Here is a 27,921-nt window from a genome sequence, read left to right as displayed (position 1 = left end):
AAATTGCAACACTAAAATAAGAGTTTTAACGTAAAACTTTTAGAACAAATATTCACCTCTGGCCTGCCTCTCTCTCATCATAGTGCAAACACACCAAAGAAGTTCTTGCCCTGCTCTGGCTCCAAGTCGGTCAGTCGATTGGTCTCAGTCCACAGTTTGTCCCCTTCATTCAGCTGAAACACTGCACTAAGGTAAACTGCATTATACCAGCCTTCGCCAATATTGGACTCAGCATTACCGTAGTTGTGTTGACAAACTGACCTTACCCCGCTAAGTAGATTACCCTTATCCCCGATGGAGTCCGAATAGCGCCAAATAACGTGACTCAGAGGAGTGGTACGCTCGCCCGGGCCGTTGCACTTGACCCTAAAAGAAGCCTGGCTGTAAACAAAGAAGAGCCCAGTGTGTGGGATGAGGATTTGGTTCCCTTGTAGCTTGAACCCGCCCTGGGAAAAGGCCTGGCCGTCATCCTTTCTCCACTGCACTGTGTCAGCGGTAAGATTAGGATTGTATTCACCTGGCATTAGAGGGAAGAAAGGCCCATTGTTACAACTTTGAGGCCCCAGGGTCCAGCTGGTAGCTATTTGTTCTTACAAAGCTCTTGTCAATTTACTCTGGAGGCAACAAGAGACAAGCTAATGATTAACCAGCTTCCTTGTCTCCTTGTGTTGTGCTTTATTTTTTGTCAATGGAAATGTTTTTAAAAAATCCCAGGGCTTCCCCAATATAAATACTTACTAACCCACTAGACACTGTTTTAAACCTTAAACCTTATTTTTGAATGGGGATGTTTAAAAATAATCCCCTAGCTTCTACAATGGAAAGACACTAAGACATACTAGCCCACTAGACATGTTTTAACCTTCAACAGACACAGTCCAGGCTGGCTGCAAAAGGTTATAGGTCACTCACCCTCTAAATGGATGGCTGCTTTTGCATTGCCGGCAATCTGCTTCAATGTATTGTGGGTATCTGAGGGAGAGAAAAATATTAGTCACGAATAACACTAGCAAAAGCCATGACGTTACCTACAACTGTAACCTTTAATTCAAGCAATTGCAGTGAGAAGAAATTCAATGAAAAAGGGGCATCTGTCAAACAAATAATCACCTTTTGCACCAATGAATATCTCCAGCTGAGGCTCCATTCCGTCCTGCATCTGTGAGAGAAACCAAGAGGACGTTAGTTGATTGTACGGTTCTCCATTTCAGAAATGTGGTAAATGTTGGCCCCATTGGAGTTCCTTACCGTTCCCAGTCTTCCATGCTGACACCAGGCAAAGAGCAGGGCTGCTGCCGCACATAAAGCTGCTATTAAGAGAACGCCACACAGCCTCCATATCCAACCTCTGGAGGCCTTTCTCTCAGCGACAGCTGTCACTGTTGTCTTGTACACAGGGCCACTGTCCACAAGGCTATTTTCAAGGCCCCTCTCCATGTCTTCAGGTGTCATCGCATACCCCTCCATACTTCTGTTGAATGAGGTTCAAACTCTTGACTCTTGGCTCTTGGTGGCAGTGGAAAAGTCTAGCAACTGAATAATTGCTTCGAATATCTCCTAAATATCTTCTTTGTTTTTACAGAGTTGTAGCTTGATAGGTGTCCTGTGTTTTGCTCGTTTGTTAGAATGGACTTCTGACAGAAGCCCTGTCGTTTTTATGCTCGGCCTGCTACTAGCACAAAAGGGGAAACTCCAGTGATGTCACCCAGTGAGTGGAGACATAGCAGAGTTGCAGCAGACTGTGGAGAGATGGTTATGGTTCAAAGGAAAATGAAATCCACAGACCAGCTCTGCCAAACTGGGATTCCAATGGGTAGGTGTGGTTGCAGGATGGGGTTAAGGCAAAACAGGACGTTCAACTTGAAAGTGAATTCCTTGTGCAACAGTGTAGTTTTTCTATTTGGTAAGCAGAATGTACAGTAACTTCTCAGCTGTATACTGAAACTGCATTTACATAAAACAAGGAATTCTCAATAAGTCACATGTGTATTTATTGTGTAATTACACAATGCATGTGAATACCATTAAACTCCATGGTATCTTTGCTACTTAATGTAAAGTGTAGCAAAGCCACTTTTGACTTGAACTTTAGTTAGGGATTTTTATTCAGTCTTATTCACCAGCTGTTTGTAATGCTGCTTGTCTGGTAATAGTCATACATTTAAAATAGTAAACAATGATGATATTTATTGATTACATAGAACTTGCTGCACTGAAGTTGTTAATAACTGGATGTAAAATTAATATTTCTACACCTACACAATCACAATACATTCAAAGCTACACAAGGACAGGCTCAGGAGAAACAAAAGACTCAAGCAAAAGTTGGAAATATCCCTCTTTTTGTTTCAGAACTGGTTTCGTACATAACCCTTTCCAAACACCCAAACAGGTTTTCGACTTCTCTTTATTGACCCAATCTGGCTTCTGTATTTCGCTGCCCTCCCTGACTGGTTGTGGGAGTTTGGAGCATAACCCGGTTTATTTGTGGGATTTCCATCACCCATACACTACCTGAACTGAGTTTTATTTGCATATTGTTTCGTCATCTAATTTCTGTTTCTGTTAGTGATAAACAAGCACTGTATACCTTCAAAGCATGGTTAAAACTATAATTTGGATAAAATATATGGAACAGCATCATAGCTCTGTCTATGAATGTGAGAGTGGTTATACTTAAGTTTGAATTCTCTGTTGTTTCTCGCTTTATTTTTTACTCCTTTTTTTGGTAAAGTGTATTGAGGCTTTTGTTAAATGCACTTGAAATAAACTGTGATTTGATGATTTACATTTCCCCAGTCCCAGTCCTTGGCTGTCTACCAAAACAAGTAACTGGGGTGACCAGACCAGGTTTTGGAGCACTGTCACGTAACACTGTTTTACATGCACTGTGTCACTGTTTCCTTATGTATTCTTACGTGCAAATACAAGCACTATTAGGTATGACCATCAGGGAAGCTTGGAGTATTGTCACAGTGTTTTATGTATTGTCATTCAGTCGTAATACCTGAGAACTGTTACGTTGGTATAAAGGGTCGGGAGACAGGTGCAGGAATGCGTAATACGGGGACGAAGACCAAACAAACATGTCACAAAAACACATGGTTGAAACCCAAACAAAAGAGCGAGGAGTACCTCGAATAAATACACACGCGCACAATGATTAACACACTGGACGAGACCCGCAATCATCAAGGGCATGAAAGCCAAAACACACAGTACAGGTACTCACATGCACCAACGGACATTGTAACAACAACCAACCCCCCAATGGAAACCAATAGGGGACAGGTGTGCATGATGAAAGTTCCAGAGGGATCCGTGACAAGAACTGAGATCTCACCTCTGATTCATCTCTCAGATTGATTTATGTATTCCTATGTTAGTGTGTAGCAATGTTTCCAAGACTATGACTACCTGCAAATACACGCCAACCGCAAGATCTAGGAAAGAGCAGGGAAGCATTAGGTAATACTTCAGGGTCATCTGAAATATAATACAGGAACCTCTCATACTGAATTCTATTGAGGAAAGAAAGAGACCTTTTGATTGTGACAAACACAAGTATTGTGATAAAGAGAGGAAACATCTACCTGAGACTTCATATCTCGATGCCCTTCCCTCTGCCCTATTAGCAATACCTTCACCTCAATCCTTCCACCCCTCTCTGTAGCAGGGCTGTGGTCCAACCCTTCCTCTCTCTGAAGTCTCAACATCACCCACCACTATCTCTGGCCCTCAAATACTTTGTGGTGGCAGGTAGGCTAGCAGTTAAGAGTGTTGGACCAATAACAGAAAGGTTGTTGGTTTGAATCCCAGAGCAGACTAGGTGATACATCTGGTGATGTGCCCTTGAGCATGGCACTTAATGTCAGTTGCTCTTTATGAGCATGTATGCTAAATTACTAAAATATAAAAAGCCTCACATCACCCTTAAGTAATGATGTAATTGGCCCTACTTTGGATTCACATATCTGTGACTGAAAGCTGGGTCTCCTGCCAGAACAGTGGTCTTGGCTTGGGGTCACATGGTTCAAATTTAGGTCTCATCAGGACTCATCACGTGGACCTTGATGACAGAACCAACTGGATATTTCATGTCCATCCAAGTTACCTCAGGGATTACTTCTAGGAACAGAGAAGCAGGCTTTTTCTTACTATTCGATCTGTTTATGTACTAAGATGGTAGTGATGCATATCCTTGGGGACATCAGAGGGGTGATTCATTCTGTTTCCTCTCCCATTGGCTGAAAGAGCATTTGATAACAAAATTGTTATCATTGTTATCAAAGTTCTGAAAACATTTTTGTTGTTAAATGCAGATTGTCTCATGAGGTAAGCAGAAGGAAAATAAATTGTGGCCCACACACTCAAATATTCCAACATACTGTATAATGTCACCTTGTTGTGTACAAAAACAGTCAAACACACTGTCTAGTAGTTAGCACAGTAAAGTAGTTATAGTGTATGATAGTGTCAGTGACTTGCAGTCAGGGTAGGCAGGGTAGGTCGTGCTACTCTGTGATAATCTGTCAGGAAGTCTATGTGTAGCTGGTGTATAGGAGTCAGGCGCAGGACAGCAGATATGAGTAAATAAACGTATTTTACTCAACATATAATAAATGCAATACAAAAACAGAGCAATAACAATAACGGACCTTCCTACATAGAAACAATCACTCACAAACAAACATGGGGGAACAGAGGTTTAAATAATGAACAGGTAATTGGGGAATTGAAACCAGGTGTGTAAGACAAAGACAAAACAAATGGAAAATGAAAAGTGGATGGCCGCCCGAACAAGGAGAGGGACCGACTTCGGTGGAAGTCGTGACAGTATCTAATTTTTAACAAGCTGTTACGGAAAGCCAAATAAAAAATAAAATTCTATAAAAATTGACATTCTTTATTTAAATCTAATATTTTTTCTCAATGATTCTGGTTGGTTTTCTACTCAAAATGTGCTAAAACTACATCAAAACATCAGGAAAGGCGCCAGAGTATGCATGCCTTCCTTCCCATCCATTGAAATCCATTTTCACCCCAATTTCGTGATATCCAATTGGTAGTTACAGTCTTGTCCCATTGCTGCAACTCCTGTACGGACTCGGGAGAGGCGAAGGTCGAGAGCCATGCGTCCTCCGAAACACGATCCTGCCAAGCCACACTGCTTCTTGACACACTTCTCGCTTAACCCGGAAACCAGCCACACCAACGTGTTGGAGGAAACACCTTACAACATGCAACCATAGTTAGCGTGCATGCACCTAGCCTGCCACAAGGAGTCGCTAGAGCGTGATGGGACAAGGACATCCCGGTCGGCCAAACCCTCCCCTAACCAGGATGACGCTGGGCCAATTGTGCGCCGCCTCATGGGTCTCCCGGTCATGGCCGGCTGCGACACAGGCTGGAATCGAACCAGAGTCTGTCATTTGTTGCATTGAGTGGATTTCATATTTTGCACATGCATATTGTCTAAGCATGTTGTGTGGGTAAGCCTGGGGTAAAATGTACACAACTGGATGTGTCTACATATTTTGGAGCTCGCATACGTTGAACTGAACAAATCTAGCTAGCAAGCAAAAACAACCTGACAAATGAACACCAACAATTTTCCAAGATGGATTTCTAAGAAAAACTTGGTCAAATTCAGAGAGGGAGACCAACATCTGCGCTCCCTGACCTTCATCAGATGAAGAGACAAAGTCTTCAGATTGGGGCAAAGAAACGATGCTGATGGCCTCTGGATATGATACCTGGCTGTCAAGGAATCAACCGGCTTTCTGCTGTTGGTCTATGGAGAGATTTTCAGCTTTAACTGAGGCACTCTTTTGTGTTCTGCAGAATAAAATAATGAAAATGGGGTTCTGCTGCGCATGTATCAGGGAAACAAGGAAAGTTGTGGATGCCCAGGGACAAGAGTTTGACACTTTCTATGATCGGTTTGAGGAGAAATACACCACACTTGGCCTGACAGACACAGCAAACCGGAGCAGAGGAGAGGGAGAGGAATGTTTTACAACATTTTGGACAATATCAGTATTCAAATGAAAGCCAGGTTTGATCATTTTGTCATCCTTGGCCCTCATGCCAATCGAGACTGAGAGCCTTTTCAAACTCAAAAAGAATAAACAATATTGTCACTGAGAGGTTTCCCCTGAAGGACAGACGAATGGACTTCCTTTACAAGTAAAGGTAGGCTGAAATGCATTTTCCTTAGCAATGTGCAGGTTAGTCTACTGTTAAATAAACATGAGAATAGACCACATCCCTTTGACGCATTTGATTTATCAAGCTACAATTACGTTTTGATTAGACACATTCTTCAGTTATTTCGATTGTTGATATGGACATTTCGTGAGAACCTTATTTATTTATGTGTAATAATATTTCACATAATATGACTATGTATTTGTGTTTGTTGCACGCGCCAGGCACAGTGCATTGGAAGAATTGTAAATCCATTATGAAAGGCTATGGGGTTTGCATTGCAAACTATTCGGATGACATGTGTCCATATATTGGTATTTTTGTGTCATCTATTGGTTGTAACCGTGGACGCTACATCGGTCTATGGACGAGCTGAGTTGAGCAGTGTGTCATTTTGTCGGGTGATATGAAATATGCCGCCATCAGAGGCTATCACTTGTGTGTCTTGGTTACATTTGGTATTTACATTTGTCAATTTAGCCTATGTCCCTCTGGTTGTTGGAGCCATCTGTTGTTTAGTGGACTTGGCCTTCATCAAGGTTTATTTGTGAGTTAATCTGGCTTTGATAATAGCCAGTGCCTACCCAGCCACTGACCTCACCACACATCCCTATCCTGTGTCTCATGGTCCTCACATGACTGAAGGACAGGCTCATCATCTGTATTTGTCATGTGGTTCATTCATATGATCTGCTTGTAGATAAATTAATTTCAACTACTCGGAATGTAACTGTACTTTAGGATGAACTGAAAAGCAGGAAGTAGGTCCTGAAAACAGGAGTCGAAAGAAAAAATGCTCAGGAAGGAAACCACAACAGTAAGGAAGTGATAATCAACTATAGCTTAAATTCTCACGAAAGAAGGAGCAAATATCCCTGTATTGCAGATCAGCAAGGACATCACTTTGTTTCACCACCAAACCTGATTGAAATTATTACATCAATCAGGAGGGATGGAGGTAGATTCAGTTCATTTCAGACAATGGTGAGTGCTTTAGGACATGAAAGGAGAGCTTTCCTAAAGGGAACGTTTTGAATGTTGTCAAAACGTCCTGTAGAAAATGTTTTCATAAAGACCAGTAAGGGACTTAAAGACCATTGTAGTGGCAGTAGTCCAGACAGAAGATGGCAAGTGCCTGGATTAGGACCTGTGCTGTTTCCTGTGTGAGGTAGAGTCATACTCTACTAATGCCGTAGAGCATGAACTTGCAGGAGCGAGTGACTCCATTGATGTTTACAGAGAACGACAGGGTGTTGTCCAAGGTCACGCCAAGGTTATTTGCATTCTGAGCGGGGGACACCATGAAGTTGTCAACCGTGATGGAGAGGCCCTGTAGCGGCCAGGCCTTCCCCGGGAGGAAGAGCAACTCCGTCTTGATGAGGTTGAGCTTGAGGTGGTGGGCTGACATCCAAGCTGAGATATCTGCCAGGCATGCAGAGATGTGTGTTGACACCTGGGTGTCCGAAGGGGAAGAAAAATAGTTGAGTATCATCTACATAGTAAAATCACTGGGAAAGCCAAGCCAGAAAATAATTAACATATTGCTCTGTAACCTTTTAGATTATATACTTTGCTACCGTGATATACAGTGCATTTGGAAAGTTTTCAACACCCTTGACTTTTTCCACATGTTACAACCTTGTTCTAAAATGGATTAAATCGTTTTTTTTACCTCATCAATCTACACACATTACCCCATAATGACAAAGCAAAAACAGGTTTTTCAAAAATGTTGCAAATGTATTACAAATAACAAACTGAAATATCACATTTACATAAGTATTCAGACCCTTTACTCAGTACTTTGTTGAAGCACCTTTGGCAGTGGTTACTGCCTCGAGTCTTCTTGTGTATGACGCTACAAGCTTGGTTTCATCAGACCAGAGAATCTTATTTCTCATGGTCTGAAAGTCCTTTCGGTGCTTTTTGGCAAACTCCAAACTCCATGTGCCTTTTACTGAGGAGTGGCTTCCATCTGGCCACACGAGGCCTGATTGATGGAGTGCTGCAGAGATGGTTGTCCTTCTGGAAGGTTCTCTCATTTCCAAAGAGGAACTCTGGAGGCCCTTCTCCCCCGATTGCTCAGTTTGGCCGGGCGACCAGCTTTAGGAAGAGTATTGGTGGTTCCAAACTTCTTCCATTTAAGAATGATGAGGACACTGCTCTTGGGGACCTTCAATGCTACAGACATTTTTTGGTACCCTCCACTGTGCCTCGACAAAATCCTGTCTCTGAGCTCTGCGGACAATTCCTTCAACCTCGTCAACTGTGGGACCTCATATAGACAGGTATGTGCCATTCCATATCATGTCCAATCAATTGAATTTACCACAGGTGGACTCCAATCAAGTTGTAGAAACATCTCAAGGATGATCAATGGAAACAGGATGCACCTGAGCTCAATTTCGAGTCTCATGGCAAAGGATCTGAATAAGTTATGTTTTTTATTTTTAATAAATGTGCAAAAATGTCTAAAAACCTGTTTTTGCTTTGTCATTATGGGGTGTTGTGTGTAGATTGATGTGGAAATCAATTCATTTAATAGATTTTAGACTAATGTGGAAAAATGGAAGGGGTCTGAATACTTTCCGAATGCACTGTATAGGCCTAAGGCCGAGACAAAAAGAAGAAACAGTGGCAGAATAAATTCAACCCCACCTTTGTTTTAATCACAAAACCAGAGAACAATCTCTGTCCGGTGAAGTCCAGAAAGCATATGACGTCGCTGTCCATGGTTCTGATTTCTGTGTGTCGTGCAAGTAGAAAAAACATGTTGACACCCTACTTGTAGAGAAAAGCCAATGCCATCCTCCTCTCTTTCATGTTGACGAAACGGTCTGTCACTCTGTCATACAGTACACGCTTTACATTTTTGTTGTCCTTGGCTACCTGGCTAAAATGTTTGCTTGCTTGTCTAACTTCCTTACATGGGCTACATATTTTATTTAACTAGGCAATCCGTTAAGAACAAATTCTTATTTACAACTACGCCCTATGGGACTCTCAATCACAGCCGGTTGTGATACAGCCTGGAATTGAACCAGGGTCTGTAGTGACACCTTTGGCACTGTCTTAGACCGGTGCGCCACTCGGAAGCCCCATAGCTACATATTTACACAGATCTTCTCCACATCACATGGTAAGAGTGGCCTGCCAGGTATTATGCAATCCAATAGTGTGCAGAGCCAGAGACACCCAGCCCAGACAGAGTTAGAGGAGGTTGAACACAGTAGCGGACATGTGAATACGTGTGTACAATTGCAGATTTCTGTGGAGAGATGACTAGAGGAATAGAAGCTATGACTAATCTGACAACGACAACTTTGTGGCTTCCTGTTTTGAGTAGCTATCAATCGCTAGTTCCTGCTTTATTCTGTGTAATAGGGGCAACTAAAGCATCACTGCATTCCCACTGGACACTGACTTCAGTTCAATGTTTAGTTTTGATTTACATTTGGTTGAGTTGTCAACTATCCTGAATTCAACGTGAAATCAACAAAACATTTCACCATGTCATTGGATTTAGGCTAAAAGTTAGTCAAATCTTTTTTTCCAACCATGTTAATGCCCAGTGGTTAGCTTTCGGCCAATGATAACTCAGCACTGACGTGTGTTTCTGTTACTTCAAATTTTCTAATGCTAATAGGTACAGGTGTTTTCAGACCTAGTTTGCATGTCTCTGAATAAGCTGAGTCTGTGATAGCAGCAGAATCCATCTCAAAAGTGACAGAGAAGGACATCTGCCTGTAGTGAGGTGGCGCCACCATGTGGTAAGTGCTACCTCCTGTGTGGCTCAGTTGGTAGAGCTTGGTACTTGCAATGCCAGGGTTGTGGGTTAGATTCCCACAGTGGAGAAGAATGGGAGTCGCTCTGGATAAGAGCGACTGCTAAATAACATAGACAATGGATGATAACAGTAAATAGTGGCAGTAGCATACTTAAACTGTAAGTCATTTCGCTGTTTGATCTAGTAGAACAGCTGATAATCAGATAAATTGATGCGCTGTACCAAAATGAATAAACAGTGGGAATCAACGCAAATCGCACATTAGATGACACATTCGTAATGCTATTTTAGAAATTTCAGATACTATAAAACCTTTTTTTTTGTGCATACTATTTAGTACGCTAGTATGGGTATTCAGACACGACCACTGTCTCCATATCAAAACTATTTAGTGTCTATAATAGCTAGCATCGACTTATTCACATCATGATAGATACCATTAATATCACAAGAAATCACACACACACACACACACAAATACATAGTTTGAAGATGTATTCTGTTACCTCATTATATAATCAAATCTGTTCAGCGAAACAAACAATGCATATGCTAAACAGTTACAGTTTTCACAAAATAAATTCAGTTTAGTAACTAACGCACACATTTTAAAAAAACAAACAATGTTTTAACAGCTTCTTTGGTTCAATCTTGAACGAAGTCTCAATAACAATGTCTGTTGGCTCAATATGGGGGGAGCTGATATGCCCCCCAATAGGTATTCTCTCCCCCATACCTAAAACTATTATTCTTGGATGTTATCTCAAGGCTGAGACTGTTACCTTGTTGGAGCTTAACCATCCTGGACATGAATACAGTGCACTCTTTCTCTCCGTGATACACGGCTTCACTCAGTCTCCTTTGCTGGGTCTTATGTTGAATGCCATTTTTGAACAGAGTCACCTTCCTCTTCTCCTCTCCCCCGGTGTGCCTAGTGAAGGTGACCTGGACATAGAAGTAGTAGAAGCCTTCAGATCTGATGTAGACAGAGTTGTCGCGGAGGACGAGGGAGCAAGAGCCACAGACGGGGGCATCATGGTCATTCTCCCAAGATAATGTTCCTTCTCATGAGACAGAAGGAAAGAAAAGAGAATAAAATAAAATATTAAAATGCTTTACATCATATAAATGGGTTAATATACTCTACATGACCAAAAGTATGTGGACACCTGCTCGTCGAACATCTCATTCCAAAATCATGGGCATTAATATGGAGTTGGTCTCCCCTTTGCTGCTATAACAGCCTCCACTCGTGTGGGAAGGCTTTCCACTAGATGTTGGAACATTGCTGCGGGGACTTGCTTCCATTCAGCCGCAAAAGCATTAGTGAGGTTGGGCACTGATGTTGGGCAATTAGGCCTGGCTCGCAGTTGGCGTTTCAATTCATCCCAAAGGTGTTCAATGGGGTTGAGGTCAGGGCTCTGTGCAGGCCAGTCAAGTTCTTCCACACCGATCTTGACAAACCATTTCTGTATGGACCTCGCTTTGTGTATGTGGGCATTGTCATACTGAAACAGGCAGTTTGGAACTCGGAAGTGAGTGTTGCAACCAAGGACAGACTATTTTTTACATGCTACGCGCTTCAGCACTCAGTGGTCCCGTTCAGTCAGCTTGTGAGGCCTACCACTTCGTGGCTGAACCGTTGTTGCTCCTAGACATTTCCACATCACAATAACAGCACTTACAGTTGACCTGGGGCAGCTCTAGCAGGGCAGAAATGTTGTGAACTGACTTGTTGGAAAGGTGGCATCCTATGACGGTGCCACGTTGAAAGACACTGAGCACTTCAGTAAGGCCATTCTACTGTCAATGTTTGTCTATGGGGATTGCATGTCTGTGTGCTCAATTTTATACACTTGCCAGCAACGGTGTGGCTGAAATAGCTTGAATACATTCCTTTTAAGGGGTGTACACATACGTTTGTATATATAGTGTATGTTTGTGCATATATTTGAACAGACAGGTGGCAAAATATTGAATAACTACACTTTCAATACCCCTTTAAAACTCTGTATACAGTGCCTTCGGAAAGTACTCAGACCCGTTGACTTTTACCACATTTTGTTACGTTACAGCCTTATTCAAATTATTATTTTTTTTTTCAGCAAGCTACTCACAATACTCCATAATGACAAAGCAAAAACAGATACAGATACAAAAACCTTATTTACATAAGTATTCAGACCCTTTGCAATGAAACTCGAAATTGAGCTCAGGTGCATCCTGTTTCCATTGATCATCCTTGAGATGTTTCTACAACTTGATTGGAGTCCCCCTGTGGTAAATTCAATTGATTGGACATGATTTGAAAAGGCACACACCTTTCTTTATAATGTCCCACAGTTGGCCGTGCATGTCAGAGCAAAAATCAAGCCATGAGGTCAAACTAATTGTCCGTACAGCTCAGAGACAGGATTGTGTCGAGGCATAGATCTGGGGAAGGGTACCAAATCATTTCTGTAGCATTTAAGGTTTCTAAGAACACAGTGGCCTCCATCATACTTAAATGGAAGAAGTTTGGAACCACCAAGACTCTTCCTAGTGCTGGCTGCCCGGCCAAAATGAGCAATCAGGGGAGAAGGGCCTTGGTCAGGGATGTGACCAAGAACCCGATGGTCACTCTGACAGAGCTCTAGAGTTCCTCTGTGGAGATGGAAAAACCTTCCAGTTGGACAACCATCTCTGCAGCACTTCACCACATGACAGCCTGCTTGGAGTTTGCCAAAAGACACCTAAAGATTCTCAGACCATGAGAAACAAGATTCTCTGGTCTGATGAAACCAAGATTTAACTCTTTGGCTTGAATTGCAAGCATCACAACTGGAGGAAACCTGGCACCATTCCTACAATGAAGCATGGGGGTGGCAGCATCATGCTGTGGGGATGTTTTTCAGCGGCAGGGACTGCAAGACCAGTCAGGATCGAGGAAGAAAAGATGAATGGAGCAAAGTACAGAGAGATCCTTGATGAAAACCTGCTCAAGAGTGCTCAGGACCTCAGACTGGGGTGAAGGTTCACCTTCAAACAGAACAACGACCCTAAACACACAGCCAAGACAACTCAAGAGTGGCTTCGGGACAAGTCTCTGAATGTCCAGCCAGAGCCCGGACTTGAACCCGATCGAACATCTCTGGAAAGACCTGAAAATAGCTGTGCAGCAATGTTCCCCATCCAACCTGACAGAGCTTGAGAGGATCTGTAGTGAAGGATGGGAGAAACTCCCCAAATGCAGGTGTGCCAAGTTTATAGCGTCATACCCAAGAAGACTCGATGCTGTAATCGTTGCCAAAGGTGCTTAGAAAGTACTGAGTAAAGGGTCTGAATAATCATGTAAATGTGATATTATTTCCAAAAAAACTATTTTTGCATTTTCATTATGGGGTGTTGGGTGTTGATTGATGGGGGAAAAAACTATGTAATACATTTTAGAATAAGGCTGTAACGTAAGAAAATGTGGGAAAAAATCAAGGGGTCTGAATTAATTTCCGAAGGCACTGTACGTAAAATAAATGATAACGTATTTTCACAGACAGTAATTGTAGCATTGTGTTGGGGTTAGTAGATGCCCACATCTAAGCAGTTATAGTAGATGGGTTGATTGTGGGTCTTAAACCTCACTTCACAAAGGAGCAGACGGGGGGGCCACAGCGCATGATGAGGGAAAAATTGGTGGAACTAAATCTATACCTCATTCTGAGCACACCGTGATTGTACAGCTACCATTTGAACCTCACACTAATACACCTACCCTCACAATAGCTTAATGTTTAATGAATAGATAGAATATTTGCATAATGTTTTCAATACATAAATATAATTTTCTGATTAATAAAGAGGCATAACATCTTGTTGATAAGAGACATACAATTACATTGGACTGTGTAGTAATATGTTCTGCTTATGGTGAGTAAGCATGTTAGTAAGCATGTTATACTGTATATCTTGGCCCTCCCACCCCTACGTGAGGGCAGCTCCCGCTCAGCCCAGTCCAAGCTCTTCTCTGTCCTGGCACCCCAATTGTGGAACCAGCTCTCCCTTGAAGCTAGGTCAGGAGAGTACCTGCCCATCTTCCCGAAAACATCTGAAATCCTACCTCTTCAAACAGTATCTTAAGTAATCCTCCTCCAAAGAGACAAATAATGGCGCTGTACAACAGTGATGTGCAGAACGGCATCTCGGGAACGCACAACTCATCGATCCTTGTCACAGACGGGCTATTGCAGCAAATGACAGCACCGGGTTCCACTCCTATCAGCTAAAAACAAGAAGAAGTTGCTCCAGTGGGCACGCGATCACAATTGAAGAGTGGAAAAACATTGCCTGGTACGTGACAGCGAGTTCAGTTTACTTGAGTGAGTGGCCTGTGCTGTCCCCAGACCTCAACCCAATAGAGCATCTTTGGGATGAGATGGAACGGACTGTTCACAGCATGAATGTACCACCGTCCAATCTGCAGCAACTGCGTGATACCATCGCATTCAGCATGGACCAATATCCCTGTGGAACGTTTCCGAGACCTTGTAGAATGCCCTGAAGAATTCAGGCTGTTCTGGAGGCAAAGGGGGGTCCAACCCGGTACTACTAATACCTAATAAACTGACCGGTGAGTGTATTTTACAGACACACTCTCCAGTGTATCATATAAATATTAGGTGTGTATCACAACCTAGGTGTCAAATGTGTTAGATCAGTTGTACAACCTGAGTGTGTACAGGGCCCTAGTCTTGTTTAGTGGAACTGACAAGTTCAGACAGACTGCAGAAGCTCCAATGTTAACTCATGCATTCCATTAACTTAGGATGTAAAAAGGAAACTGCAACAAGCATGGAATGTTAGGCCCAAAAGTCCTTACCTAGAAACTAGGAAAGAAAGTGTTTAGCTTACCCATGGTCAGCTGGATATAGGAGGGACTGGGAGCTGGAAAGCAAAAAAAGCCCATTCATTTTCCTGTTTTGATCTATCTTGTAAAGTTTACGTGTTACTCTCTGCTTGTGCAATCTTACAAGGCCATCTTTCTCCAGAAAATGCACAATTGACCTGAATTCTACTGCACACAATGTATTGTTTAAACATTAGACATTCATTGATAATCAGAAATGGAAATAGCAATGCTTTACTTACCCTTTGATGAATTCAATTGAGCCAGAAAACTGCCGTCTGCAAAAGAAAAATAATATTTCAAGTCATTGTCATATATATATAAAAAACTATATAAAAAATCCCAGCCCCCGTTGTCCCTGCAAGAGGCCTTTTGGTAGGCCGTCATTGTAAATAAGAATTTGTTCTTAACTGACTTGCCTGTTTAAAAAATAATAATAATAATAATAATACTGTTGTAGAATGTCTAATATGAGATAGGAATTATATTACAGTGCCTTGGTCAATATAATGACATACAGAACAGAAAAAACTATTAATGTCAGTATGTGTAACCCAGTACAACTTACTTGGAGGGTGCTGGTTTTCCTCCTTTGATTCAGGTAAATTACTCTTGGAGAGAGAAATTACATAGTGACATCTTGAGATCATCATCATTCTACCCGTGTATGTATGATCATCATCATATCTGAGTCTAGCTATCACTGATGATAATTGGACATACCTTGTCATGTGAGCTTATTTGCACTGTTGTGAGAACTGCGACCATAATCCCCATTGCGACTGTGAGAAACCCGCACCACACATGGAGCAGCAGGTATCTGGAGGTGTGCTGTTGACTCTTCATCCTCTGAAAAACATACACGTACCACAAACCACTGAGACCCGTCCCAATTCACTCCATTCCACTTCCCATCGGCCCTAATCCTTATATAATCCTACATTTGCAGATCTGAAGGGTCTAGAATAGATATCAGCAGGCGGGTTGTAGATCTTCCACCATAGGCTACTGTTTGAGTCTGAGCACATCAACATTAGTCAATAGGCTGCCTTCTGAATAACATTTAGTTTAGATTATACCCCACTGACCATCTAAATGCCATGTTTAAAGAATGTGATCATAAGAAGGAGATTATCTTCATGGGCGATTTCAATGTAAACTGGGAAAACAAAATTTGCTGGAAAAAACTCAGAGATCACAGATTATTTCAACCTGACTCAAATAATACAAGGTCCTACCAGAGTAACACAGTCATCCCAGACTCAAATTGATCTGGTGTTTACTAACAGACCTGATCGAATAATTAAGTCCAGTAATTTACCAACTGGCATATCTGACCACAATGTTACATTGGTGGATAGAAATATCACAAAAAAGAGATTTAAGAACCATATTAATGTGTAACAGTACGATATAAAAATCCAGAAAAGTGAGCAGAGAAACTACGATGTAGCTATAAATCAAATTGTCTAGTCTGATCTGTTAAGCAATGAAGACCCAGAGTCTGGATACAGAACATTTCTGTCAGCTATTGACAACATGGATACCTCTTTTACTAGGAAATTTCAACGTAAAGCCAAGACGGAAAACCTCTCTATCATGGCTCAACGAGGACCTCTGGAGGCAGATGAGAGAACGGGATTTTTCCTTAAAAAAAGCACTGAAGTCTGGTAAGAATGATGGCAGATGTATATTTGCATCACTGAGAAATAAGGTAATTAAGAATATAAAAAAGCAGTGTTCTTTCTTAGAGTGATCAATAAAGCAAAAGAAAATGTCAAAGTGATTTGGGAAAATCTCAACAAACTAACAGGGAAAGGAGCTGAAAAGTCCAAAAAAACATCCTGATTTAAAGGTTAATGAGATTCTAATTCAAGACTCCAATTATAATCTCTTTATTTTTTTTATTTATTTTACCTTTATTTAACTAGGCAAATCAGTTAAGAACAAATTCTTATTTTCAATGACGGCCTAGGAACAGTGGGTTAACTGCCTGTTCAAGGGCAGAACGACAGATTTGTACCTTGTCAGCTCGGGGGTTTGAACTTGCAACCTTCCGGTTACTAGTCCAACGCTCTAACCACTAGGCTACCCTGCCGCCCCAGTATTGATCACACCGTTTAAATATTCACAGTGCAGGTTGGAAAAAGTATGTGAACCTTTGGATTTAATAACAGGTTGACCCTGCTTTGGCATCAATAACCTCAAACCAACATTTTCTGCAGTTGCAGATCAGACCTGCACAACGGTCAGGAGGAATTTTGGACCATTCCTCTTTACAAAACTGTTTCAGTTCAACAATATTCTTGGGATGTCTGGTGTGAACTGCTCTCGAGGTCATGCCATAGCATCTCAATTGGGTTGAGATCAGGACTGACTAGGCCACTCTAGAAGGCGTATTTTCTGCTGTTCAAGCCATTCTGTTGTTGATTTACATCTGTCTAATGGGTTGTTGTCCTGTTAAATCATCTAACTTCTGTTGAGCTTCAATTGGTGGACAGATAGCCTTACATTCTCTTGCAAAATGTCTTGATAAACTTGGGAAGGAATTTTTCTGTCGATGATAGCAAGCTGTCCAGGCCCTGAGGCAGCAAAGCAGCCCCAAACCATGATGCTCCCTCCACCATGGTTTACAAATGGGACGAGGTTTTGATGTTGGTGTGCTGTGCTGTGCCTTTTCATTCTCCACACATAGTGTTGTGTGTTCCTTCCAAACAACACAACTTTAGTTTCATCTGTCCACAGAATATTTTGCCAGTAGCGCTGTGAAACATCCAGGTGCGCTGTTGAGAACTTCAGACGTGCCGCAATGTTTATTTTTTGACAGCAGTGGCTTCTTCCATGGTGTCCTCCCATGAACACCATTCTTGTTTAGTGTTTTATGTATTGTAGACTTGTCAGCAACAATGTTAGCATCTTCCAATTATTTCTGTAAATCTTTAGCTGACACTCTAGGATTCTTAACCTCATTGAGCACTCTGCGTTGTGCTCTTGCGGTCATCTTTGCAGGACGGCCACTCCTAGGGAGAGTACAACAGTGCTGAACTTTCTCCAATTATAGACAATTTGTCTTACCGTGTCTTACAAATCTTCTGATTTGTGTCTTCTGAGATCTCTTTTGTTTGAGGCATGGTTCACATCAGGCAATGCTTCTTGTGAATAGCATAAATGTTTTTTATAGGGCAAGGCAGCTCTAACCAACATCTCCAATCTCGTCTCATTGATTGGACTCCAGGTTAGCTGACTCCTGACTCCAATTAGCTTTTAGAGGTCATTAGCCTGGGGGATCACATACTTTTTCCAACCTACACTGTGAATGTTTAAATTATGCATTCAATATAGACAAGAAACATACAATACTTTGTGTGTTATTAGTTAAAGCACACTGTGTTTGTCTATTGTTGTGACTTAGATGAAGATCAGATCTAATTTTATGTCAAATTTATGCAGAAATCCAGGTAATTCCAAAGGGTTCACATAGTTTTTCTTGTAGATGCAAGCCTAGAGCTGCCGCTTTCAAAGAGCTAGAGCTGCCGCTTTCAAGGAGCGGGACTCTAACCCGGAAGCTTATTAGAAATCCTGCTATGCCCTCTGACGAACCATCAAACAGGCAACGCGTCAATACAGAACTAAGATCGAGTCGTACTACACCGGCTCTGACGCTCGTCGGATGTCGCAGGGCCTGCAAACCATTACAGACTACAAAGGGAAGCACAGCCAAGAGCTGCCCAGTGACACAAGCCTACCAAATGAGCTAAACTACTTCTATGCTCGCTTCGAGGCAAATAACACTGGAACATGCATGAGAGCACCAGCTATACCGGAAGACTGTGTGATCCCACTCTCCGCAGCCGATGTGAGTAATACCTTTAGATAGGTCAACATTCACAAGGCCGCAGGGCCAGACGGTTTACCAAGACGTGTACTGCGAGCATGCGCTGACCAACTAGCAAGTGTCTACACTGACATTTTCAACCTCTCTTTGTCCGAGTCTGTAATACCAACATGTTTTAAGCAGACTACCATAGTGCCTGTGCCCAAGAACACTAAGGTAACCTACCTAAATGAATACCAACCCGTAGCACTCGCATCTGTAGCCATGAAGTGTTTTGAAAGGCTGGTCATGACTCACATCAACACCATTATCCCAGAAACCCTAGACCCACTCCAATTTGCATACTGCCGCAACAGATCCACAGATGATGCAATCTCTATTGTACTCCACACTGCACTTTCCCACCTGGACAAAAGGAACACCTATGTGAGAATGCTATTCATTGACTACAGCTCAGAGATCAACAACATAGTGCCCTCAAAGCTCATCAATAAGCTAAAGACCCTGGGACTAAACACCTCCCTCTGCAACTGGATCCTGGACTTCCTGACGGGCCGCTCCCAGGTGGTAAGGGTATGTAACAACACATCTGCCACGCTGATTCTCAACACAGGGGCCCCTCAGGGGTGCGTGCTCAGCCCCTTCCTGTACTCCCTGTTCACTCATGACTGCACGGCTAGGCACGACTCATTCAATTTGTCGATGACAACAGTGGTAGGCCTGATCACCGACAACACAGAGACAGCCTATAGGGAGGAGGTCAGAGACCTGGCCGTGTGGTGCCAGGACAACAACCTCTCCCTCAACGTGATCAAGACAAAGGAGATGATTGTAGACTACAGGAAAAAGAGGACCGAGCACGCTCCCATTCTCATCGACAGGGCTGCAGTGGAGCAGGTTGAGAGCTTCAAATTCCTTGGTGTCCACATCACCAACAAACTAATATGGTTCAAGCACACCATGACAGTCGTGAAGCGGGCACGATAAAACCTATTCCCCCTCAGGAGACTGAAAAGATTTGGTATGGGTCCTCAGATCCTCAAAGGGTTCAACAGCTGCACCATCAAGAGCATCCTAACTGGTTGCATCACTGCCTGGTATGGCAACTGCTCGGCCTCCGACCGCAAGGCCCTACAGAGGGTAGTGCGAACGGGCCCAGTACATCACTGGGGCCAAGCTTCCTGCCATCCAGGACCTCTATACCAGGCGGTGTCAGAGGAAGGACCTGAAAATTGTAAAAGACTATAGACACCCTAGTCATGAATTCCCAATCAATAAGATTCCTGAACATCTTGTCAAATGGCTATCCAGACTATTCACATTGCCCCTCCCTTCCCCTCTCCACACCATTGCCACTCTGTTGTCATCTATGCATAGTCACTTTAATTAACTCTACCTACATGTACATACTACAGTGCCTTGCGAAAGTATTCGGCCCCCTTGAACTTTGCGACCTTTTGCCACATTTCAGGCTTCAAACATAAAGATATAAAACTGTATTTTTTTGTGAAGAATCAACAACAAGTGGGACACAATCATGAAGTGGAACGACATTTATTGGATATTTCAAACTTTTTTAACAAATCAAAAACTGAAAAATTGGGCGTGCAAAATTATTCAGCCCCCTTAAGTTAATACTTTGTAGCGCCACCTTTTGCTGCGATTACAGCTGTAAGTCGCTTGGGGTATGTCTCTATCAGTTTTGCACATCGAGAGACTGAAATTTTTTCCCATTCCTCCATGCAAAACAGCTCGAGCTCAGTGAGGTTGGATGGAGAGCATTTGTGAACAGCAGTTTTCAGTTCTTTCCACAGATTCTCGATTGGATTCAGGTCTGGACTTTGACTTGGCCATTCTAACACCTGGATATGTTTATTTTTGAACCATTCCATTGTAGATTTTGCTTTATGTTTTGGATCATTGTCTTGTTGGAAGACAAATCTCCGTCCCAGTCTCAGGTCTTTTGCAGACTCCATCAGGTTTTCTTCCAGAATGGTCCTGTATTTGGCTCCATCCATCTTCCCATCAATTTTAACCATCTTCCCTGTCCCTGCTGAAGAAAAGCAGGCCCAAACCATGATGCTGCCACCACCATGTTTGACGGTGGGGATGGTGTGTTCAGCTGTGTTGCTTTTACGCCAAACATAACGTTTTGCATTGTTGCCAAAAAGTTCAATTTTGGTTTCATCTGACCAGAGCACCTTCTTCCACATGTTTGGTGTGTCTCCCAGGTGGCTTGTGGCAAACTTTAACCAACACTTTTTATGGACATCTTTAAGAAATGGCTTTCTTCTTGCCGCTCTTCCATAAAGGCCAGATTTGTGCAATATATGACTGATTGTTGTCCTATGGACAGAGTCTCCCACCTCAGCTGTAGATCTCTGCAGTTCATCCAGAGTGATCATGGGCCTCTTGGCTGCATCTCTGATCAGTCTTCTCCTTGTATGAGCTGAAAGTTTAGAGGGACGGCCAGGTCTTGGTAGATTTGCAGTGGTCTGATACTCCTTCCATTTCAATATTATCGCTTGCACAGTGCTCCTTGGGATGTTTAAAGCTTGGGAAATCTTTTTGTATCCAAATCCGGCTTTAAACTTCTTCACAACAGTATCTCGGACCTGCCTGGTGTGTTCCTTGTTCTTCATGATGCTCTCTGCGCTTTTAATGGACCTCTGAGACTGTCACAGTGCAGGTGCATTTATACGGAGACTTGATTACACACAGGTGGATTGTATTTATCATCATTATTCATTTAGGTCAACATTGGATCATTCAGAGATCCTCACTGAACTTCTGGAGAGAGTTTGCTGCACTGAAAGTAAAGGGGCTGAATAATTTTGCACGCCCAATTTTTCAGTTTTTGATTTGTTAAAAAAGTTTGAAATATCCAATAAATGTCGTTCCACTTCATGATTGTGTCCCACTTGTTGTTGATTCTTCACAAAAAAATGCAGTTTTATATCTTTATGTTTAAAGCCTGAAATGTGGCAAAAGGTCGCAAAGTTCAAGGGGGCCGAATACTTTCGCAAGGCACTGTACCTCAACTAACCAGTGCCCCCGCACATTGACTCTGTACCGGCACCCCCCTGTATATATGCTATTTTTTTTATGCTAAAATTATTTATTTATTTATTACTCAAATTTGATTTGATTTGATTTTGAAGCCTTGTCTTTAAGTTCCTACATGGTCTTGCCCCTTCACCCCTATGTCGGCATATCATGCTCAAGGAAAGCACCTCCAGGATAACAAGGGCAGTAACTAGAGGGGATTGCTTTGTCCCTTTTCGACACAGTAAAATCAGTCAATCGGCCTTCTCTGTTAGAGCTACAATATACTGAAATGCAATGCCCATGGACTTGAGAAGCTGCACTGATTATTGTACTTTTACATTTGAATTGAAAACATGGTTCAAATCTATCCACGCCTGTACACATGAGTTATCTGTGGTTCCTCATACGTAAGACGACAGCTGATGATAGTGTTGTTGTTGTCGTTAGAATGATATATTATTGGATGTAATGTATTTGTATTTTGTAATGTTTTAGTGAGTATGTGTACTGTGTAATTGTCCCTGGACTACGGGTGCAAATGATCTTTCGGCTAACCCCGGCACATTTACATGGATGTTGCATTATTGTAATATTGATGTTGATTAATGTGCATTGTCCCCTAAAAATAAATAAAACAAAGATTTCACCTATACAGGTTATTCCCCTCTTGAACTACAATGCTGCCCTATGTGAAGTGTGGTTTGCTACTTGTATTGGCTCAAACAATAACATCAGTGACTGTAAATGTGATACCTGAACTTACTACCAGAGAAATACAATAAAATAATTTGTAGTAGACATGCAGAGAGTGGTATGTACTGTGTGACTGTGACAAGACATTACGGCTGTCATGCAGTGTAATCTGGTATGTTCAGAAGGACATGAATGCAATAGTCAAGATAATGATAATAATAATAATTTGGGGGGTGCTTATATTTGTTCCTGTTACACACTTGCACAAGACACAAGTAATTGTGAAGGTATGCATAGTGAGTGAGAAAACATTCTGGCAATGATCAATTTGACCACATTACCTGTCATATGGTATAGGACATGAGACTGGGTCCATCCTATTACAGTATCATTATTGAAAATACCCCTAAATATTCATACAACAGCCACCGTTTTTAGATCAAATATAACTGTGGAGTCATTAGACTATTACTGTGTGATGATAAATCGGACATTGCTGTCATCACCAAGTGATTTTACATTGTGTCACATTTTCCTCATCCAAACATCCTATAATTTAGTCTAAGATTAGGAATTTCACATTATGTGTCATGTTCGTCGTAACGAGGAGACCAAGGTGCAGCGTGACGAGAATACATTCCTCTTTATTAAACAAAGAATAGTTCAACAAACTAACAATAACGCTATAACCACTAGTGCTGACACAGGCAACTATACATAGACAATAACCCACAAAACCAACATGGGAAATGGCAACCTAAATAGGATCCCCAATCAGAGACAACGATAAACAGCTGCCTCTGATTGGGAACCAATTCAGGCCACCATAGACCTACATTTACCCAGACATACCAAAATCCCATAGATATACAAAAAAAAACCTAGACAGGACAAAAACACACATACCACCCTAATCACACCCTGATCTAACCAAAACAATAAAGAAAACAAAGATAACTAAGGTCAGGGCGTGACATTATGAAAAAGTATTGCTAATACAATGGTCCACTGTCCACAATTCTATGTTACCACAATTTACATATCCATCATAAATAAATGAGTAGCTTGATATGAATAAAATGAAACACAATGACCAGGATCTCAACTCACCTAGTGTGTCTTGTAGTGTCCTTGTACAAACAAATCTGTCTGCTGCATACCATGCTGCATTTCAGAGACATGTTCTTTAGACAGGGTTTCCCCCCTTTTTCACTTGAGTTGAGGCTCGATGCGATGGAGTTTTTTTCTTCACTGTGAGTTGTGGTTGGAAAGAAAGGAGGAAGTGAAGCAAAGCATCATGGACTAAAACAACCACCTCAAAGTCTAGGTAGACTTTGGTCACATTGACCCTGGGACTGGTAAATTAGCAACTGATGATGTCATATTCTTGTATGAAAATGTATTTTAGCCTGGTTTATGCTTATGCCTACTCCATTGTCAAGCCAGGCATGACAAGTCCATAAGAAGTTGGCAAAAGAGCAGAAACAGATTGTCACCCAGGCTATGATTTATTTGATTTCCCTTCTGCGTTTCTAACATGTTTTTTTGTTATGACAAAAAAAATAAAAATTAAATCATCAATAAACCCAGGTATTTTATCCATTATTTTATGAAATACTGTAGATCAAGTACAGTTGTGAAGTAACTTTTTGACAGCACCCCTTTTGATATGAACGAAACCTTTCATCCATACTGGCCCATTGTAGAAGTGTTCAGAAAGTGACTTCTTAGACCTGGATGCCAAAACATCAAAGATTGCCATATTTTTTACAGTGCCTTGCGAAAGTATTCGGCCCCCTTGAACTTTGCGACCTTTTGCCGCATTTCAGGCTTCAAACATAAAGATATAAAACTGTATTTTTTTGTGAAGAATCAACAACAAGTGGGACACAATCATGAAGTGGAACGACATTTATTGGATATTTCAAACTTTTTTAACAAATCAAAAACTGAAAAATTGGGCGTGCAAAATTATTCAGCCCCCTTAAGTTAATACTTTGTAGCGCCACCTTTTGCTGCGATTACAGCTGTAAGTCGCTTGGGGTATGTCTCTATCAGTTTTGCACATCGAGAGACTGAAATTTTTTCCCATTCCTCCATGCAAAACAGCTCGAGCTCAGTGAGGTTGGATGGAGAGCATTTGTGAACAGCAGTTTTCAGTTCTTTCCACAGATTCTCGATTGGATTCAGGTCTGGACTTTGACTTGGCCATTCTAACACCTGGATATGTTTATTTTTGAACCATTCCATTGTAGATTTTGCTTTATGTTTTGGATCATTGTCTTGTTGGAAGACAAATCTCCGTCCCAGTCTCAGGTCTTTTGCAGACTCCATCAGGTTTTCTTCCAGAATGGTCCTGTATTTGGCTCATCCATCTTCCCATCAATTTTAACCATCTTCCCTGTCCCTGCTGAAGAAAAGCAGGCCCAAACCATGATGCTGCCACCACCATGTTTGACAGTGGGTATGGTGTGTTCAGGGTGATGAGCTGTGTTGCTTTTACGCCAAACATAACATTTTGTATTGTTGCCAAAAAGTTCAATTTTGGTTTCATCTGACCAGAGCACCTTCTTCCACATGTTTGGTGTGTCTCCCAGGTGGCTTGTGGCAAACTTTAACCAACACTTTTTATGGATATCTTTAAGAAATGGCTTTCTTCTTGCCACTCTTCCATAAAGGCCAGATTTGTGCAATATACGACTGATTGTTGTCCTATGGACAGAGTCTCCCACCTCAGCTGTAGATCTCTGCAGTTCATCCAGAGTGATCATGGGCCTCTTGGCTGCATCTCTGATCAGTCTTCTCCTTGTATGAGCTGAAAGTTTAGAGGGACGGCCAGGTCTTGGTAGATTTGCAGTGGTCTGATACTCCTTCCATTTCATTATAATCGCTTGCACAGTGCTCCTTGGGATGTTTAAAGCTTGGGAAATCTTTTTGTATCCAAATCCGGCTTTAAACTTCTTCACAACAGTATCTCGGACCTGCCTGGTGTGTTCCTTGTTCTTCATGATGCTCTCTGCGCTTTTAACGGACCTCTGAGACTATCACAGTGCAGGTGCATTTATACGGAGACTTGATTACACACAGGTGGATTGTATTTATCATCATTAGTCATTTAGGTCAACATTGGATCATTCAGAGATCCTCACTGAACTTCTGGAGAGAGTTTGCTGCAATGAAAGTAAAGGGGCTGAATAATTTTGCACGCCCAATTTTTCAGTTTTTGAGTTGTTAAAAAAGTTTGAAATATCCAATAAATGTCGTTCCACTTCATGATTGTGTCCCACTTGTTGTTGATTCTTCACAAAAAAATACAGTTTTATATCTTTATGTTTGAAGCCTGAAATATGGCAAAAGGTCGCAAAGTTCAAGGGGGCCGAATACTTTCGCAAGGCACTGTATACCCCACAATAATATGAGACATCCATGTCCTCATCACTGGAAACGACAAATGGTTGAGATTGATATCATTTAAAAGCTTACAAACAGGGGTGTCAAACTATTCAATAATTTATTGAAATTTTGGGGGGTATAACATTTGTCATTTTATTACCGTATATGTCAATTGTCTAAAAACGTGTCAACTCCGATTTTTAGCATAATCAGATGTTGTAGCTTAGACCCTATTTGACTTAATCTGAGGTTTTTGTGTTGTGCCCACCATCGGTTGAGACACAACATGCTCCTGAATACAGGGTGGGTGTCATGTTTTGGCTGATGAATTTACTGAAATGGGAATAAAATTGAAATTTTAACTTTCAAATGGTACCAAAAAGATGGTCGAAAGTCCACACACCAGAGAATGTTGACTTCAAATTAAAATCAAATCAAATTTTATTTGTCACATATGCCAAATACAACAGGTGAAATGTTTCCTTACAAGCCCTAAACGAACAATGCAGTTTAAAGAAAAACACAATAAATAAATAAAAGTAACAAATAACTAAAGAGCAGCAGTAAAATAACAATAGTGAGGCTATATACAGGGGGTACCGGTACAGAGTCAATGTGCGGAGGCACCGGTTAGTCGAGGTAATTGAGGTAATATGTACATGTAGGTAGAGTTATTAAAGTGACTATGCAGCGGCGTAAAGGGGGGAGTGGGGGGGGGGCACTGCAAATAGTCTGGGTAGCCATTTGATTAGATTTTCAGGAGTCTTATGGCTTGGGGATAGAAGCTGTTTAGAAACCTCTTGGACCCAGACTTGGCGCTCCGGTACCGCTTACTGTGCGGTAGCAGAGAGAACAGTCTATAACTAGGGTTGCTGGAGTCTTGTTTTTATTTAAAAAAATGTAACCTCTTTTTCTCCCCAATTTCGTGGTATCCTATTGGTAGTTACAGTCTTGTCTCATCGCTGCAACTCCCGGACGGACTCGGGAGAGGCGAAGGTTGAGAGCAGTGCGTCCTCCGAAACACAACCCAACTAAGTAGCACTGCTTCTTGACACAATGCTCACTTAGTCCGGAAGCCAGCCGCACCAATGTGTTGGAGTAAACACCGTACAACTTGCGACCGTGTCAGCGTGTACTGCGCCCGGCCCGCCACAGGAGTCGCTAGTGCGCGATGGGACAAGGATATCCCTGCCGGCCAAACCCTCCCCTAACCCAAACGACACTAGGCCAATTGTGCGCCGCCCCATGGGTCTCCCGGTTACGGCCGGCTGCGACAGAGCCTGGACTCTCTAGTGGCACAGCTTAGACCACTGCGCCACTCGGGAGGCCCAGGTTTCTGGAGTCTTTGACCATTTTTAGGGCCTTCCTCTGACACTGCCTGGTATAGAGGTCCTGGATGGCAGGAAGCTTGGCCCCAGTGATGTACTGGGCCATACGCACTACCCTCGTTAGTGTCTTGCGGTCGGAGGCCGAGCACTTGCCATACCAGGCAGTGATGCAACCCATTTTGTTTCTCTCGATGGTGCAGCTGTAGAAACTTTTGAGGATCTAAGGACCCATGCCAAATCTTTTCAGTCTCCTGAGGAGGAATAGGTTTTGTCATGCCCTATTTACAACTGTCTTGGTGTGCTTGGACCATGTTTGTTTGTTTGTTGGTGATGTGGACGCCAAGGAACTTGAAGCTCTCAACCTGCTCCACTATAGCCCAGTCGATGAGAATGGGGACGTGCGCAGTCCTCCTTTTCTTGTAGTCCACAATCATCTCCTTTGTCTTGAATGAGAATATCTGTTTTTTAAATGACACTGTCAATCTTCCCTAGGAAACCTATTGAAATCATAGAAATATAGATAATAGAATATATATTTAAGTTTACATTCAACAGTGGGTGGACCAGTGACCATCTTTGTGGTAGTAATTAGTAGTCAAAATGTCAATTCAATTCAAATGTCAATGGTGTACCAGCTAAATTGCAGTGGTCTGAAGGGATAGTTCCATTCTATGAATTATATTTGTACGATTGAAATGACACCCACCCTGTATTCAAGAGCATGTTGTGTCTCAACTGATGGCGGGCA

General features: G+C 42.0%; 2 protein-coding genes and 1 non-coding gene across 3 annotated transcripts; 1 reads left to right on the top strand and 2 right to left on the bottom strand.

Annotated features, from left to right (window-relative positions):
* Positions 1–1,467, bottom strand: LOC139405904 (tumor necrosis factor-like). Its single transcript, XM_071148349.1, has 4 exons — positions 1,249–1,467; positions 1,111–1,159; positions 913–972; positions 1–517 (listed from the first exon to the last, which is right to left on the bottom strand). Exons 1-4 carry the CDS (start codon positions 1,465–1,467, stop codon positions 78–80), a joined length of 768 nt encoding a protein of 255 aa, XP_071004450.1. The 3' UTR covers positions 1–77.
* An 8,524-nt stretch (positions 1,468–9,991) lies between these two features.
* trnaa-ugc (transfer RNA alanine (anticodon UGC)) lies at positions 9,992–10,065 on the top strand. Its single transcript has one exon. It is a non-coding gene; the product is annotated as a tRNA-Ala (tRNA).
* Positions 10,066–10,681: 616 nt separating this feature from the next.
* On the bottom strand, positions 10,682–23,593 carry LOC139405903 (uncharacterized). The gene is made up of 6 exons (XM_071148347.1): positions 23,563–23,593; positions 15,600–15,725; positions 15,445–15,487; positions 15,119–15,154; positions 14,882–14,914; positions 10,682–11,058 (listed from the first exon to the last, which is right to left on the bottom strand). Exons 2-6 carry the CDS (start codon positions 15,720–15,722, stop codon positions 10,682–10,684), a joined length of 612 nt encoding a protein of 203 aa, XP_071004448.1. The 5' UTR covers positions 15,723–15,725; positions 23,563–23,593.
* Positions 23,594–27,921: the final 4,328 nt, after the last annotated feature.

The sequence above is a fragment of the Oncorhynchus clarkii genome, chromosome 3 (genome assembly GCF_045791955.1).
Source record: "Oncorhynchus clarkii lewisi isolate Uvic-CL-2024 chromosome 3, UVic_Ocla_1.0, whole genome shotgun sequence".
Classification (NCBI taxonomy): domain Eukaryota; kingdom Metazoa; phylum Chordata; class Actinopteri; order Salmoniformes; family Salmonidae; genus Oncorhynchus; species Oncorhynchus clarkii.
The sequence above is the reverse complement of the archived record's forward strand: the minus strand, read 5'-3'. Positions and strand labels throughout refer to the sequence as shown.

What these genes read in the sequence shown, in the direction of transcription:
- LOC139405904 (XM_071148349.1), bottom strand. Translation starts at nt 1,467, where the DNA reads ATGGAGGGGTATGCGATGACACCTGAAGACATGGAGAGGGGCCTTGAA. An exon ending in AGCATGGAAGACTGGGAACG is followed by an intron (nt 1,160 to 1,248) that starts GTAAGGAACTCC and finishes TTTCTCTCACAG; the next exon opens with ATGCAGGACGGAATGGAGCC. An exon ending in AGCAGCCATCCATTTAGAGG is followed by an intron (nt 518 to 912) that starts GTGAGTGACCTA and finishes CTCTAATGCCAG; the next exon opens with GTGAATACAATCCTAATCTT.
- LOC139405903 (XM_071148347.1), bottom strand. Translation starts at nt 15,722, where the DNA reads ATGAAGAGTCAACAGCACACCTCCAGATACCTGCTGCTCCATGTGTGG. An exon ending in AAATAAGCTCACATGACAAG is followed by an intron (nt 15,488 to 15,599) that starts GTATGTCCAATT and finishes TCTCTCTCCAAG; the next exon opens with AGTAATTTACCTGAATCAAA. An exon ending in TCAATTGAATTCATCAAAGG is followed by an intron (nt 14,915 to 15,118) that starts GTAAGTAAAGCA and finishes TTTGCTTTCCAG; the next exon opens with CTCCCAGTCCCTCCTATATC.